The sequence below is a fragment of the Marmota flaviventris genome, chromosome 11 (assembly GCF_047511675.1).
Source record: "Marmota flaviventris isolate mMarFla1 chromosome 11, mMarFla1.hap1, whole genome shotgun sequence".
Classification (NCBI taxonomy): Eukaryota; Metazoa; Chordata; class Mammalia; order Rodentia; family Sciuridae; genus Marmota; species Marmota flaviventris.
In genome coordinates, this window is record NC_092508.1 from 8,826,375 (window position 1) to 8,843,705 (window position 17,331).

Here is a 17,331-nt window from a genome sequence, read left to right on the forward strand (position 1 = left end):
ACCACAGCAACTTTGACAGGCGTAAGTTCATTGGCACAGTGGGGACGAACATCTAGCTACAGAGTTCAAGGTAGAAAGAACAGCAGAAGAGCAAGGACAGAGAACTCCTTAGAGGAACCTTGCTGGAAGAGCAGAAGGAGGGGTGAGGACTGCATTTCCACGCCCCTGTTCATGGAAGCTTCCACGGGCCCAAGGAAGATAACACTTGCGCAGTTATCAAAGGTGCAGTCCTTGTCTACGAGGCAACAAATATATCCCCATGCTTTTTTGTTTCCGTTGAACTGAGGATAGAAAGCAGGGGTGATTTACCACTGAGCTACATCCCCAGCCCTTTCTATCTATCTATTTATTTATTTGAGACAGGGTCTTATTAAATTGCTGATACTGGTCTTGAACTTGTGATTCTCCTGCCTCAGCATTCCAAGTAGTTGCGATTACAGCTGTGCACCACCATGCCTGGCTACCTTCCCGGGTTTAACTCCCTCTTAGAAGACTGAACTTTCCCCTATATTCTCAAGGTACCAACACAGACAAGTTAACTAGCAAACATATTTGAATTCCGGCCCTGCCACTTAATAAAGTAATCCTGAATGTATTAAATTTCTCTGCGTCTGGCTCCATACTGATCCTCCATTCGGCCATCTAAATAGCAGAATATAGTGATTTAAGAACATCAGCAGGGCTGAGGATGTAGCTTAGTGATGCAGCACCTGTCCCACATGTGTAAGGTCCTGGGTTCACTTTCCAGTACTGGGAAAAAACAAAATAAAACAAAACAACCAATCAGCCTTGGAGTGAGACTGCCCAGGCTCCATTGCTTCATACCTGTGAACTTCAACTAAGCTCCTATTTCCTCCTCTAAAAATCAGGACAAGAGAACCCCTACACATCCCACAGAGCTGCTATGAGAATTACATCAGCTTATGTACTTTCAGAGCCTAGTACACAGTAGCCATTCAATAAACAGGAGTTACTGTGATTACACAGAAACGATAATAAACTTTTACTGCTGAGGGGATTATTGATAACATATGTAAAGCCCCTGGAATATATACCATCAATGAGCAGGAAGGGGAGAGAGAACAGCATGCTACCAGACCCATTTCTCAGAAGACACTAGAAAGAAAGGCCCTGAAGGCCATTGGCATCCAAGTGGAAATTCAGCCTTCAGTTGCTATGACTTGGAGTCTGGGAGGTCAGGAACAGCCAGCAATTCACAGGATGGAAAATTAGAAGTCAAATACAAATACAGGTATGTCAGTGAGCCACATATTGGTGGACAATGACTAATGTGACTGATTCACTTATGTTCACAGAATTTAAGACCAGGAAATATACCTTCTTTTGTCCAATTCATCATGTAGATGAATTTGAAAGTGTGAAGTACCAAATCATCTGTCTGTCCTCCTTCCATCAAAGACAATCCTTTAGAACCTGTATTTGTTAGCCATGTGGGATGCCAAGAGAATACTGAAGAAAATAGATTCACAGTGAAAGAATTACAATGCAATGTGCTGATGATGGAATAGATCTAAAGATAGAATAGAACTAAAGAGCCCAAATCCTAAAAAAATTAAGGTAAATTCAAAGTCTTGTATCAATTACAATTTTGACCCTTGTTTCTGAGAGTTCTAGAATGTCCTATCCCTGTAGCTCATAGAGACCAGACTGAAGAGAACTGGACTCACCCATACTGTCATAAGGCACAGCCCATGCCAGATGTTCCACTGAGCTACTAGCCCAAGCCAGTGGAGGAGAAGAGAGCAAGGGCCTCCCGTCTCACCTACAGGCGTGCATGTCGAAGGAGCAGCACTGCAGCTCAGGCACAGGCCCCAAACACTGCAGAGGCCATGCTGGGTGGGAGGCCTCAATGCCCCTATGGTAAGCCAAACTGTCCTAGACTCTGGGATGGAAGCCTGCAATTGCCCCCCCGCCACACACACACACACTACATACCACCTATTCATGGGAGCTGAACTCTGTGCCTGCTTCTTCCCTGCTCTGCCTGTTGCCATCTCTGCCTGTCCTTCCAAACTGCAATGCCACGTGAATCCTAGAGATTATCTTCTATAAGGGGGCCTAGCCGGCCCCTCCCACCTCTCTATGCAACCCCCAACCCCAAAACTGCCTGCGTCTCACCCACACCAACCAGCACCTGGCCATGCTGTGTGCCCACTCATCTCGGCTTCTTCCTGAAGAGGAAGAACCTACAAGTGTTATCTCCACTTCCTACACCATTACTCCCACTTTCAACAGAGAGCAGCCAGCATCCTTTTATACTCCATGCACTCTAAAAGTACTCAGATAAGGGGAAAGAATGAATTATAGTCAGAGTGAAGAGTGTCGTAGAGCATAATTGCTTCAGATACTTTCTGCAAGAGCTAGTACATCCACATAATGAAGGTTATCGTTAAACAGTGACATCAAATCATATATTTACAGTCCCCATAACATTTTTAGGTCAGGAGGGCCATTCATTATCTTATCTCACCTTCAACAGTCCTTCAAGGTTGAATTTCTCCACTCAGATTACGTAATCTAAACATAAATAGGTGAAAACTCTTAGGAAATGTCTCAATATCAAAAACAAACAAACAAAAAGAAAAAACCACAAAACGGATGGCCTACACTGCCTTTCAAAGATCTAAACTCCAACTCCACCACAAATATAAATGATCTAGCCATTACTAGCACAATACATTTCAGGAATCAGTGTGTCTTGCATAATAGAGATTACGGGAGAAAACAACAAGGTCTGGGGTCAAAGGAAAGAATTTCAAAACAGTTAAATTTGCCACTAGAGTAACTTCATTTATGGCTCATCAGATTTAAGACTGAAATATATTTGGTTTTATAAATATGTCTGTAAAATGCCTTCAACAAAGACTCCCAAACTCTGGAGATCTCTTATCTGGCAGTTTGCAGGGCTTAAAAAGCAGGTACCCAGCCTGTGGCTCTGGTCACTTTGCTCCTAAACACACAATCGTGGGCCTACTGCCCCCTGGTGGTGGTGCATGAAGTTGACATCCTTGAACTATTGAAAGGAATCCTAGGGTTTATAAAAAACCTCTTGTTCAAACTCTCCTTCAAATGGGGAAACCGGTTGAGAGAGCAAAGAGTGCTATCCAAAGCTTATGGTGGGAAGGAGCTAAGAAAAGAACTTAGGGGGCTGGGGATGTGGCTCAAGCGGTAGCGCGCTCGCCTGGCATGCGTGCAGCCCGGGTTCGATCCTCAGCACCACATACAAACAAAGATGTTGTGTCTGCCGAAAACTAAAAAAAATAAATATTAAAAAAAAAAAAAAAGAAAAGAACTTAGCTCTCTGACCTAGAGCTGATTAATTGATTGATTGAATAAATGAATGATTTTTCTTTCTTTCTTTCTTTCTTTTTTTTTTTGGGGGGGGGGGGGGGTACTGAGAATTGATCCCAGGGGTGTTCTACCATTGAATTTTTCCCCCAGCTCTTTTTATTTCTTATTTTGAGACAGGGTCTCACTAAGTCGCCCAGGCTGGCCTTGAACTTTTGTCCCTCTTGCTACAGCCTCCCGGAGGAGCTGGGATTACCAGCGTGCATCTTAGGACCTGGCTTCTAAGGCTGATTTAAATACACCACAGTGCTGTGCTCGGTGAAGACAAGAACAACAGCCCATGAGATTCTAGCCTTTTATTTAGTCTTGAGACATTTTCTTTGGGGATGGGAATGCAGGGAACTGAACCCAGATAGCACTGGGTCACATCCCCAGCAGAGATATTTTATCTATACAATTCAAAAATCAATTGGTAAACTGGGCACTTTGGTGCATGCGTGCCAGTAATCCCAGCAACTCAAGAGCCTGAGGCAAATTCAAGGTCAGCCTCAGCAACTTAGTGAAACCTTGTCTCAAATTAAAAAATAAACAAAAAGGACTGAGGATGTAGCTCAGTGGTAGCATATCCCTCCATTACAAAAACAAACAAAAATCAAATCTTATCTTCAAGAATTCCAGTCAAATTCTTGGGATGAGCCCTTAGAATGGGATTGCACAAACCTCCCAGATTAGGTTTAGACATAGCACCGATATTTACACCTATTTCCTAGGTGCTGCCCCTGCTGGGCCAGACTTGGGAATCATGTTCACAGGGAGTTGCTGGACACAAGGAAAAATCTGTCTTTTCACAGCCAAAAAGTATCAGGGAGACATTTCTTCCTCCCTGAGTGTCACAGTGATTCCTGAGCCACAAGCAAGATGGTTATAATTATACCCCCACTATGACTGTTCTTTCCCTGTGAGCTACAGGTCTGCAGGTCAGCTCTGTTAGAGATTGCAGAAAAAGGCCTGCTGCCCCCCCCCCCACGCCTCCCCCAACCCCCCCCCCCCCCCCCCGGGGTCAGACACCAGGCTACCAGGCATGTGCCCACACATCTTGTCCAACTTGCTGGGTCTCAGTCAGACAGGCATGGAACTCTGCCTTTCCAATGTACCAAGACACTGGACTCCCCTTTCAGGGCAAACTGGTGTTAGCCAAGCTCTCAGAGAATTTTTCACTGAAAAGTATAGCCATCAGACCTACTAGGTCTTCAGGCGCTCATCCATGGACGCACCCATGGGGCTTAATTAATATGGAATCAGAGAAAGGGCAGGCAGTTGATGATTCTGATTGCTGTGGCAGTGAGTATGACAAGTGGATACTTCCCTCCTCCCCTGTGGGCTGGCACCATGACTCTCAAGAACCAGGGGTTACACCCTGGTTACACCCCAAGGACCCCACACAATTCAGGTCTTGAGCGTGACTTTACACTTCCCAGGTAATTCTTCACTATGGAGTCGGGTTTGGTCTTGGAAACTTTCTATATTCAAATATCTCACACACATGCTTATGTATATACAGAAGGACATACAGACCATTGGTCATACGGTAGAGAATAAGGAATGAGAGTTAGAAATGGAAAGAATGACAGTTTGTTCTACATACAAGGATGTATAATTTTCAAACATTTCTGATCTGACCACTGTAATGCAAATCAATTTTCTTTTTCAAAATATAAACAGAATGGATACAGCTGCCCCTCTCTGGAAGCATTCGGGACCACATCCTGGGAGCTAACTCTGGGCTAGGCACTCTGCTAGAGGAATGTACAGATTTCAGTGATACCATCTCACCCTTGAGCTGGGGCATGTTAGTACAAATATCACTTGAGGGCCATTTGGGAGGTCAGAGTGGATTTTCCAGGAGGACATTCCTAGAGAAGGGAGCAACGCTACATGATAGAAATGTCTGGATATGGCTTGTGGAAATGTGAGGTACTAAGAGGGTGGAAACTTAGTCCTACTATAGTCTTCTGAAGGATGAGGCTGATTTGAGAAAATTAATGTACAGAGAGGGAAAAAAAATAAAGTAAGAGTTAAAAACCCATGGGGTAACCTACTCCTTTAATCCCAGCAGCTCAGGAGGCTGAGGCAGGAGGGTCAGGAGTTCAAAGCCAGCCTCAGCAAAAAGGAGGCACTAGGCACTCATTGAGACTCTGTCTCTAAATAGGGCTTCAGGGGCTGGGGATGTGGCTCAAGCGGTAGCGCGCTCACCTGGCCTGCGTGCGGCCCAGGTTCGATCCTTAGCACCACATACAAACAAATATGTTGTGTCTGCCAAAAACTAAAAAATAAATATTAAAAAATTAAAAAAATAAAATAAAATAGGGCTTCAGAGGTAGTCCAGTGGTTGAGTGTCCCTGAGTTCAATCCCTAGTACCCGCCCCCCCTCAACACACACACACAAAAAAAAGAGTTAAAAATTCAAACTAAAAAGCTGGATGTGGTGATAAATGACTGTATCCCACTACTTGGGAGGCTGAGGCAGGAGAATCACGAGTTCAAAACCAGCCTCAACAACTTAGTGAGGCTGTAAGCAACTTAGCAAGACCCTGTCTCAAAAACATAAATAAATAAATGGGGCTGGGGTTGTGGCTCAGGGGTAGAGCACTCGCCTCGAATGTGTGAGACCCTGGGTTTGATCCTCAGCACCAAATAAAAATAAATAAACAAAATAAAGATATTGTGCCCATGGATAACTAAAAAAAATATTTTAAAAAAAACATAAATAAATAACGTGAGTTTAAATGCAATGTAGTAACCGAGGTTGGATTCTGAAACAGTGAAAACACATTAGGAGAAAAACTGATAAAATCCAAATAATGTGTACTTTAACTCATGGTATTGTTGCTTACTTGCAACAAATGGTTGTGTAAGATGTGACACTGGAGAAGCCCCCGAAGGAGCTGAACAACAAACAGAAGAGACAGGAGATAAGTGAAGTCCGGGTTGGGCCCTGGAGCTAGGCCGGAGGGCTGACCTCGAATACAAGAGCCCCCGCTCCCTGAGAGCAGAGGAAACGTCTTACACAATTTGGTAATAATTTTTTTTCATTAATATAAGTAGCTAAGTGAAAATAATTGATAAATGAAGGGACACAGCAGGAAAATGGAACCCAGATAAAACTCAGCTTGACAACAGAAACACAAGGGTTCATATCACACAGAAAGAAAAATGCCGCAGCCCTGAGCCCGGGCTGTCTCCTGATAATTCTGCTCTGCAAGGACACCCGAAGCCTGACTGTAAAGTAGAATTACGGAGGATGTTTCCAAGACGAGGCTAGAATAATGGCAGAGCGTGAAGGAGAGAGTGAGAGGGGAAGTGAGTTGAACTTGGAGGGGAGCCGGCAGCTCCAGTGAGGGATAAATGACAGTAGACCTGCAGGGGCTGGCTCTTTCCCCCACTCCCTCCACTTCCAGGAGCAAACCCAGGCCTGGCAGAATCTTTTAGCAGACCCCCACCAGCGTATTTTATTATTACTTAAGAGTCTCTAATTTTAAGCAGCTTCTTACCAGCAGCAAGTGTAACGTCTCAACTTTAATGAACTTTTTCTTAATGGGAAGAAGAAAAGGTGGGCACTATGCACACCTGTAATCCTAGCAACTTGAGAGGCTAAGGCAGGGAGGTGGCAAATTCAAGCCAGCCTGGGCAACTTAGTGAGAAACTGTCTCAAAATAAAAATATAAAAAGGGATGGGGACACAGCTCAGTGGTAGAGTGCCCCTTGGTTCAACCCCCAGTATCACACACACACACACACAATTATGATTACTCTTTTTTTTTTAAAGAATCTTTTTTTAATATTTATTTTTTAGTTGTAGTTGGATACAGTATTTTATTTATTTTTATGTGGTGCTGAGGATCGACCCAGGGCCTCGCACGTGCTAGGCCAGTGCTCTATCACTAAGCCACAACCCCAGCCCAATGATTACTCTTAATACTTGTTTCTGGCCCTCTATTTTTAGGGGGTAGATCAAGTTAAAATATATATACATGCATATATATATATATATATATATATATATATATACTCTAAAGAAATTATGTAAGGGGCTGGGGATATAGCTCAGTTGGTAGACTGCTTGCCTCCAATGACAAGGCTCTGGGTTCAATCCCAGCCCCACAAACAAACAAACAAACAAACAAAGAAATTATATATTGTAACTAATACAGATTATATAATTTTAAAAGAATTTTAATAATCAAGAAATTGAACTGTGAAAAAATGTTGAATTTTAGGAAAGATTATGGTCTGAATCATCTTGGAAAACGTTGTATGTTCTTTTGAAAACGGACACTACCCTCATGCTTCACAGCTAAACACCCAGCTCATTAAGTTTCTTTTGGAAGAAGAAGCAACAGTCTCCGATTCTGATTAACTTAGACCAAGAAGGGGTTTAATGAAAAGTGAGTGTGGCTGTGGGGAGAGGGTCTAGAACTGAAGGAACAGATGAAGCCACAGAACCAAAGATCTTGTCCTGACTCTGGCTGAAAGTGGCACCAACTGTGTTCTGTTCTAGTGTGAGTACACTCTGTGTAAGGTTTCAAAGTAGCAGGGGTCCCTCTGGGCAGCCTGGGGGAAGGGCACAAGGGGCACTCAGTGGCCATGCAGAACACACCTACTGGGAGACAGGTAAATCAGCAAAGGCTGTGACTCAGGGAACAGGAGCGGATGTGGGGCTGTCACGCCTCGCATTTTTCTGCTAAGCCACCACATCTCTGCCTGAGCTCTTCCTTGCCTTGGAATGTCCCCAGTCAACCTGACCACCTGTCAAACTCCTATTTCCAATCAAAATCCAGATAAAGTAACCCACTTCAATGAAGCCAGAAGAGGACATCACTTTGTATTCTGTCACCCTATGTTGTAATGGCCTGTATCTGCATGAACATCTCCTATTAGACTTTAAGTTCCCTCAAGAGCAGAAATAGTGCTTCATCATCTGCTGCTTGTGTGCCTGGGACAAGTTCCATCACAGAGTCAGCACTCAACAAATCATTGTTGAAATAAATGCAAATAGAAGGGCTGGGGCTGAGCTCAGTGGAAGTGCACTTTCCTACAGGTGTGAGTCCCTGGTGTTGAATCCGAAGCTCTATCAAAGAAAAAAGTATCAGGAGAATGCAGGGAAAATTCTACGTAAATACAAAATAATGTTACCTTTGCAAATCTGCGTGATGTTTGAGAAAGCCTGGCAATGTCTTCAAGATCCAGATAAGAAATGATATACAGGAGCAAATCATCTGAGAGCCGTTCGAGGAAATCAAATTTACCTTCACACATATTGAAGACATAGTCTAATATCCTTGCACCAAATATTAAGGCAATTTGAACTGTAAGTCAAAGAAACCAATAAACCAACATGGTTATTATGTGCAATCACCTTAAAACTATAATAATCAGTAAGACACTAGCTTTGGGGCATTTCTTCCCTTGGGAGTGGGTTGCTAGACTGCTGTCATTCCTACTTTCCCCAACCAGCCTTTGGGAACTAATGACTTAAGAGGGGTTTTGTTTGGTTTTTTGTTTGTTTGTTTGTTTTTGTTGTTTTTTGCAAAGCTGGGGATGGATCCCAAGATCTTAAGCAAGCTAGGCAAGCGCTTTCCCACTGAGCTACAACCCCAGGCGCATGGCTTAAATTTCTTGAGGCAATTCTTCCTAATTGTTGCTGGACCCAGATGTGGCTACTTGGGCTGGATTGCCAAAGACTTGACAGACAAGGTGCAGGGTGGGGAACAGTCTTTAGTGGAAACTAGAAGACCAAGAGCCAGAGGCCGTCGGCACAGAGCCCATCTGCCTCCCCCCTGCAGATACTTAAAAGCACCGTTCTTCCTGCATGTCATCACATGGAGAGGTGGGCCTGTCTTATGCAGGCGCAAACATCCTCTGGATGGAGAACTTGGGACTAAAATTAGCAAAGGGTTACTCCTGGTCAAAAAAACAGAGGGCGCCCCTTGGGTGTTCTTAAATTCCTACAACTTAATCAACAAGGGTTAGTTTAAATCTTATCACTACTTTAATCGGCACCTTGTTATGTGCAAGCAAACTCAAAGACAAGATATGACACTACACAGCAAGCTGTGAGGTACAACCTGCGCTAATAGAAAATGGAACGTTAAAGCACCAATAAAATAAGTTAAAAAACAGAACAAAAAAACGCTTTTTTCCTCTGTTACAGATCTCCATTGTCAATTTATTTCATTGCATAATCTTGTGATGAGAGTGAATAGGGACTTTGAATTGTTCAGCTACTTTCTGCTGGATGGGAGCATGATGGGGGCGATAAGGTATGGAACAAATGAACTTGGTCAAAAACTTCTCTAGTTCTCTTTGGTCAGGAGGCAAGCTTTACTTTCTTGTTCCATATTCCCTTCCGTGTTACCTGATATCATAACATTTAGGTATGGTATTCTCCATAATTTTGTCCTGAAATCCCCCTGTCTTAATAATGATCTGCCTCCTTGGAACTTGCCAGTCTGCATCTGCAATAATGCCCCAGCCCAGGAAAGTGCCCGTGATTTGGGTTCCAGCCAGGGTCTACACGAGGGATGGCCGTATTTGGTTCCTGCATCTCTGCCAGATTTTCCTGATGGAGACGACCCACTTCCTCCTGAGCCTTGTAAGTCACCAGTGGCCTTTCCCCCGTGGTTAGGAGACTATTCATTACAGCCTGCACACCTGCCCAGGTTGGGTGTTGTGAAGCAAGTGGGCAACAAACAGCCCGTCATCCTCTGTGGGTGGCCCTTGAAAGAAGGGAAGTTATTTTTCAAAATTATTAAGTCTGAGATGGAAAATGGCCCATGAACTCCTAAGGATGCAACTGGTTATCAGGCATTGCATCAGAGGAATTGCCCTGCTCCCCTTACAGGAACTAGCCAAATTGGGTTCCCTGTTGGGTCTTGCAAGAGATCATTCCTGGCTCTGGCCCAGGTTCAGACTGAGGTGGAACTGAGCTTATTAGGAAGTCGAAGTATAATTTTTTTTTTGAAGAGGGGGGTGGTAGTGGTAATGGCAAAGATGGCATCGCCTCATTATATTCAGATCCCAACTTGGGGGTTCATTCTGCTTCCTGTCCTTCCTTCATACCATGAGCACTGAATTCCCCTTTTCTCTTCCTCATGAAGGTTTAGAAATGCTCAGATACAGGGAATTCATCTGCCTTGCCGCCAGCCTTCTGGATGATGGCATTGTGGGGGAGCAGACACATAGGAGCAATGAGAATACAAGGTTAAGGGGATAATTCTATAAACTGAGCTCCCTGTGCCAACCCTCACATGTTTCTTCTTTTTCTTTTTTCAAAAAAGCAATTTACCTGAAGCCTTGCTTGGATTAAGTTGATAGGACATGTTCCATTCCTCAGGAAACAACCTGTTATCTGCAGGAGAAATGCAGGCCCAAAATACCCTGAAGCAGGTAGACTTCTGTGACCCTTACACAGACCAGATAATTGCCCCTAACCATAAAATCTATAAGAACAATTAGAACCAGTCAGCATGGGCCAAAGTGACCTAGAGTTGTCATGGCATTGGAAACTTCAAAGTCTAATGTCATCCTGCTGTCAGTCAAAAGTCAAGAGGTGGACCTGTAGGAGGTGGGCAGGGGTCTGTGGAAGCTTCCCTGGGACTCCCCAAACACTGGAAAGAAGGGGAGGCATGCCTTCCTTCCTTCTAAGAAGACCCACCACTCTTCCTTGAGAGTGTCCCCTTTTCCCTTTCTCCATCCCCTCTAATATAAACTCAAGCCTGCTTACTCCAAATCTGAGCAACATGAAATCTTTATGGGATGATTGCAAGAACCGAGGTGGGCAAGGACAGCCATGGCGCCGCAGCTCTGGGCAGACCCACGCTCTGTAACAACAGAATCATTTAAAGAGCCATTTGTTGGCCACCTTCCCTCAGACCCCAATACACACAGTGGTCAAGCAGCATTGCAGCAATAAAGCATTATCTTTTTAACCATGGGGGCAAAACAGGAATCAGACCATTTTTCTAATTTTTTTCCTAAGGAGCTGTCAGCAGAAATTATGCTGGTATTACCCATGTCTTCTTCAGGAGTACGAGAGGGAAGGGAGAATAAAAAGATCCCAGCAAGAAAAAGAGGAGAACTGACTTACACCAGTACTAGGCAACAAACATGCGTCTTCCCACATCAAACCCAGACAGGAAGTCCAACACCGTCTTGCCCTGCGGCAGTGCCAGAAGCAAAATGCTGCAAATCCCAGATCAGTGAGGTTTCAGAAGCCCAGGGGACCTAAAAGGCAGAAAAGTAGTCGGAGCCATGGCACAGGCCTGTAATGCCAGCAAGGAGGCTGAGGCAGAAGGATAGCAAGTTGGAGGACAGCCTCAGCAACTTAGTGAGACTCTGTCTCAAAATAAAAAAATAAGAAGAACTGGGAGTGTGACTCAGTGGTAAAGCCCCTCTGGGTTCATTCCCCAGTACCTCCCCCTCCAAAAGGCAGAAAAGTCCATGAGCTGCCTGTAGACCTCGCTGTCGGGAGGCTGTCCATTGGGTTTCACCGAATGGAACTGGATTGAAAAAGCTCAAATTGGAAGGACAAGGAAGTTCCTCCTGCAGTGTAGGTCGGAGTGACTCACCCAGTGGGGACCCTCTGTTCTCCCAGACACAGATTCAGGGTGCCTCTGCCACAGCTGGAATGAGGAAGGGAACCCCAGGACCAAGAAGGTGTCCCAGCAGTTGCAGGGAATCTGATTGGTTTTTGTGAGTCCAGATGGCCATGTGCTGCAGCCAGGTTGTGACCAGGACCCGAATTTAGCTACTAGCACTCGACTGCCATTGACTCTTGGTCAAGAAAGTAGAGGGGCTGAGTGCTATGGCTCACTTAGCAGAATTCTTGGAATTCCTACCACTTAAGGAGGGTTAGTTCACATCTTATCACCACAGTAATAGGTAATTTATTTATGTGCCATTTATGTGCCCAAGACAAGATGTGGCACTGCAAAAGCAAGACCCATGTAGAGCCTCGTGTCTACACTGCTAACTGTGAGTTACAACCTTCTACTATTGGAAAAGGAACCTCAAAGCACAACTAAAAGGAGTAAAGCAAGAAATTTTTCCCATTTTATACAATTGCTGTCCCTGCCCTAAAATCAGAATCTTCTAGGAACACTCATAGTTTAACACAGTGAATTCTGTATCCTTTGATCTCATTGGCACCAAACTCAAGTCGAGACCACAGATTTAACCTGTCTTGCATCAGCCTTGTCCTCACAGCCCTCCCTGGGCAACAGCAGAGAGGAGAAACTACTGGTCCCTGTGGTTCTTCTATCACACTGAGATAGGGATTTAGGAAAACGAGAGAAACACTGAATCTTAAAGGCAACACTCACAAGCCACTGAGATGTAGAAAGCATAGCAGTAAATCTTGAGCAACACACCCTTGGCCCATGCCCTTGTAAAAAATGAGAGAAATATGCAAGGGCAGGGGAAAGTGGCGGGGAAATTGTGCATCTCCACCCTGGGTCCACTCCAGCCGGGGCCCTGGGATACAGCCCTTCTATAAATGTTGGACCCCAGCCCAAGGGAGGGCTGCTTCTCACTCTCAAGACAGCCTACATTCTCCCTTGAATGTGTATCTACCTTGCTAAATAAACCTTGTCTATGCCTTTGTCTGGCTTGTGCTGAAATTTTTTTTCTGTTATATATGCCAAGAACCCCACTGTTCCTGAGTTGAGATCCCCCTCTTTACTGGGAACTCCTCGGACCCTTCTCCGGAGACATCTGTTCTTCTGTGACATCGCCACTCTTTTTTTTTTTTTTTGAGACAGGGTCTCACTAAGTTTCCCAGGCTGGTCTCAAACTTGCAATCCTCCTGCCTTAACCTTCCAAGTAGCTAGGTATTACATGCTGCACCACGGCTCCAACTCCTGTTTGTTTGCTATATCAGATGTGTTTAGGTAGGCCATTGTATTAGTTGATTATTTATGAACTACTTCTTTGGAAACAACTAAAACTGTATAAAAACATTCATCAAAAGTTATAATAAATTCTATGAAATAGCCAGGCACAGTGGCATATGCCTGTAATCCCAGCTGCTAGGGAGGCTAAGGCAGGAGGATACCAAATTCAAAGCCAGCCTCAGGAATGGCAAGGCGCTAAGCAACCCAGTGAGACCCTGAATAAAATACAAAATAGGGCTGGGGATGTGACTCAGTGGCTGGGTGCCCCTGAGTTCAATCCCTAGTACCAAAAAAAAAAAAAAAAATCTATAAAATATCCATCTATTTTTCTCTTTGCCTCTTTCAGATGACCCCGATGTGTAAAGCATGACAAAGGTAAAGAGGAAAGGCATTTAAAACAACACATAGGGTCTGAGTGTGGTGGTGTGTGGTGCAGGCCTGTAATCTCAGCTACTTGGGAGGCCAAGACAGGAGGATCAAGATCAAGGGCAGCCTGGGCAACTTTGCAAGACCTTGTCTCAAAATTAAAATAATAATAATAAAAAGGGCTGGGGCAAAAATAAATAAATAACACCACCACAGATGACAGATCCCAGCAGCTGGGAAGGCTGAGGCAGGAGGATCATAAGTTCAAAGCCAGCCTCAGCAACTTTGTGAGGCCCTAAGCAACTCAGAAAGACCCTGTCTCTAAACAAGATATAAAAAGGGGCTAGGGGATGTGGCTCAGTGGTAAAGTGCCCCTGGGTTCAATCCCTGGTATCAAAAAAAAAAAAAAAGATTTCTTACCCCAGCTCCCTGAATAACTAAAGAAGGGAACATGTTTGGAAGAATAGATGTTCAAATTTGAACAGTGGTTAAATATGGGTGGTGACTCATTTTCTTCCTTTTGCTTATTTGTCTTTTCTGATCCTCCTCCAATAATCCAGGATTACCAATGTACTTTTTCGTTTTTTCTTGTACTGGGGATTGAACCCAGGGACATCTTTACCACGGCTGCATCCCCAACAGTCCCTCTTCAACCTGGGACGTTCCTCTGGAGTAAGTGGGATGGAGCTGCCAAGAGTCCTGGGCTCCTGGAGGAGAGGCAGACCTCTGGGATCCCAGGGGCTGGGCTCTCTGATTCCAGAACGGCTGGCAGGTGTGGGCTGGCTTCACATGAAAGCCCTGATTGTGCTGCTTGGAAGACCAGCCATTGGAGTCTCTCTAAAACTGGTTAGTCCAGCTTTCTCAAGGCACTGAGGTTGTTTAAGCTGCTCCTCAATTCCAAGAGCTTCCAATTCAGAGCACTTCTAAAGTGCACTGGCTTTCTTGGGGGGAAAACGAACCCGTCACAATGCAGCCTTAACCGTAGGCATGGTGGAAAATCCCTGGCCACCAGCAGAACAAGAACAAAAAGCAATGATTTTTTTTTTTTTTTAATTAGGAAGAAAAAAAGACTATGACATATTGGAGGTATATGTTTTGAACACTTTAAAATGCCAAGGAAACATGCCCAAAGCATGCTCAGAGGTACTTTAGGAAGTCTCTGCCAGTGAAGTATGGTAGTGAAGTGTTACATTTACTCTTATCCCTCCTGAAGTTTAGGTAACTTTAGTGTATGAAATAAACTGACAATAGACAGATAACAAAAAGAAAGAACATGCAAACTTTTTTACAAGCCTAATAAACACAGGAGTGTAAGATGCTAAGAGGGTCAAGATGGCTGGGCCTGAGGGTATCGCAGTGTTGGAACACCTAGGCGCCCAGACCACAAAAAGAAAGAAAGAAAGAAAAGACAATGAGGGTAGGAAATGAATTCATCTGAACGGTAAAACACCTTCCTATGGAGATATGAAGACGATAATTAAAGCAATGGAGAGTTGATGGAAGCCAAATAGAGCAAGGGAGCCAAACCGCCCTGGACAGGACAGGTACACACTGGAACCTGGATTATAAAACAACGGTCTTCCAGAGCAGCGTGGGATGGCTAGACTATCGTTTACGTAAACACCGACGTCCTGCCATCCAACCAATACACTTCTACACACTTGACTTTGAATGAAGTATTTATTGTTGCAAAAGGCAGAAGTCACCTAATTATCCTCAGTGGGGGAAATGGTTGAATAAACTGTGGCTTCTTGTACAATAAATCCTATAATCCAAGCCACTGAAATGAAAGAACTGGGTCTGAGTAGCACAGCAGAAATACAAGAGAGGCAGGAGACAAACAGAAGGTCATGGAGACGATACCTTTAATCTGAGGCCTTGTGCAAAGCTCCTCAGGCCTTTCTCCCCAAGCCAGTTTTCTCTCCCAGGCCTGCCTCCAAATCTCTGGGAAATCCACAAATCTTCATTCACAATCTTAAAGTTACTGGAAATTCATCTATGAAAATTGCCTTAGCCAGGAGGATTGCAAGTTTGACACCAGCCTGGGCAACGTAGTGAAACCTGGTCTCAAAATTTAAAACATTTTTAAAAAGAGCTGGGGATGTAGCTCACTGGTAAAGTGCCTCCGGGTTTACACCCCAGTATCACATGCACACATACAGAATTGCCCTTTGCACCCTCAATTAGCCATTACTACACATAATTTTAGAAAAGTTTAAGTGGAGGCAGATACAAAGTCTATGATCTAGGGTGCTTCCCAATGGTTCTATGGGTCAGATAATGGAGAAGGAAACAACCTAAAGATCCTGAGATTTGACAGACCACCAGAAAGCATGTCGTGATCACCGATGTCATCCCCACATACCTTCCCACCAAATTCCTTTATTTGTTTCTGAAAATTTTATTGGTACATTATGGTCATACATAATAGTGAGATTCCTTATGCCGTGTTCATACAAGCACTTAGCATTATTTGACCAATCTCATACCCCAAATCACTCCTCATGCCCTTCCCATCTCTTCCCACCTCTTCCCCACTCCTTTGCCAGTTCTCCTGTGTCCCTTCTAGTATTATTTTTAAATTAGTGCATTTTAATCATTTATGTAAGTGATTCATTATGGTATATTTGTATAAAATATCTTTTAAAAGAAGAGCCTGAGGCCGGGCACAGTGACCTGTTAATCCCAGCAACTTGGAAGGCTGAGGCAGGAGGATCACAAGTTCAAAGCCAGCCTCAGCAACCTAGCGGGACCCTAAGGAACTTAGCAATATCCTGTCTCAAAATAAAAAATAAAAAGGGTTGGGGATGTGGCTTAGTGGTTAAGTGCCCCTGGGTTCAATCCCTGGTGCCAAGAAAGCAATAATAAAAATAAAATAAATAAATAAAAGTGGTCAACAAATATATGAAATATGTTCAACATCCTGGCATTAGGGAAATGCAAATCAAAACTGCACTGAGATTTCTGATTGCTCCTGTCAGAATGGCAGCCATTAAGAATGCAAACAAAACATTGGGTACAATGGCTCACACCTGTAATCCAAGTGACTTGGGAGCTTAAGGCAGAAGGATTGGAAGTTCAAGGCAATGTAATGATGCCCTAAGCAACTTACTGAGACCCTGTTTTAAAATAAAATTTTTTAAAAAAGGGCTGGGGATGTGGCTCTGTGGTAAAATGTACTTGGGTTCAATGTCCAGTACCAAAATAAATAAATAATAATAATAATAATAAATGCTGAAGAGGATGTAAAGAAAAAGAATCCTTTTGCACTGTAGATGGAACTGTAAATTAAAAGTATAACCACTGTGGAAATCAATATGGCGATTCCTTAAAAGTCTAAGAACGAACCCACCATATGACCCAGCTATACCACTCCTCAGTGTTAACTGAAAAATTAAAGTCAGCATACTGTAATGATACATACCTATCTATGCTGAGAGCAGCACAATCCACAATTTCCAAATTATGGAACCAGCCTCAGTGTCCATCAGTGGATGAATAAGGAAAATGTGGGATATATATACACAATAGTATTTTATTCAACTGGAAAGAATGATGGAATTGTGTCATTTGCAGAAAAATGAAAGGAACTTGAGAACATTATGTTAAGTGAGATAAGCCAAACTAAAAAAGTCAAGGGTTGTACTTTTCTCTCATATATAGAAGCTAGAGAGGAAAAAGGAACAGAAAGATGGTGGTAGGGGGA

General features: G+C 43.8%; 1 protein-coding gene across 1 annotated transcript in view; it reads right to left on the minus strand.

The window, feature by feature from the left end:
- Fbxo36 (F-box protein 36) overlaps positions 1-17,331 on the minus strand; it is a 70,614-nt gene that overhangs the window by 1,680 nt on the left and 51,603 nt on the right. Inside the window, exon 3 of the mRNA XM_027941991.2 lies at positions 8,503-8,675. Within this exon, the coding sequence (XP_027797792.2) occupies positions 8,503-8,675 (173 nt within the window). The remainder of the gene's footprint in view (positions 1-8,502; positions 8,676-17,331) is intronic.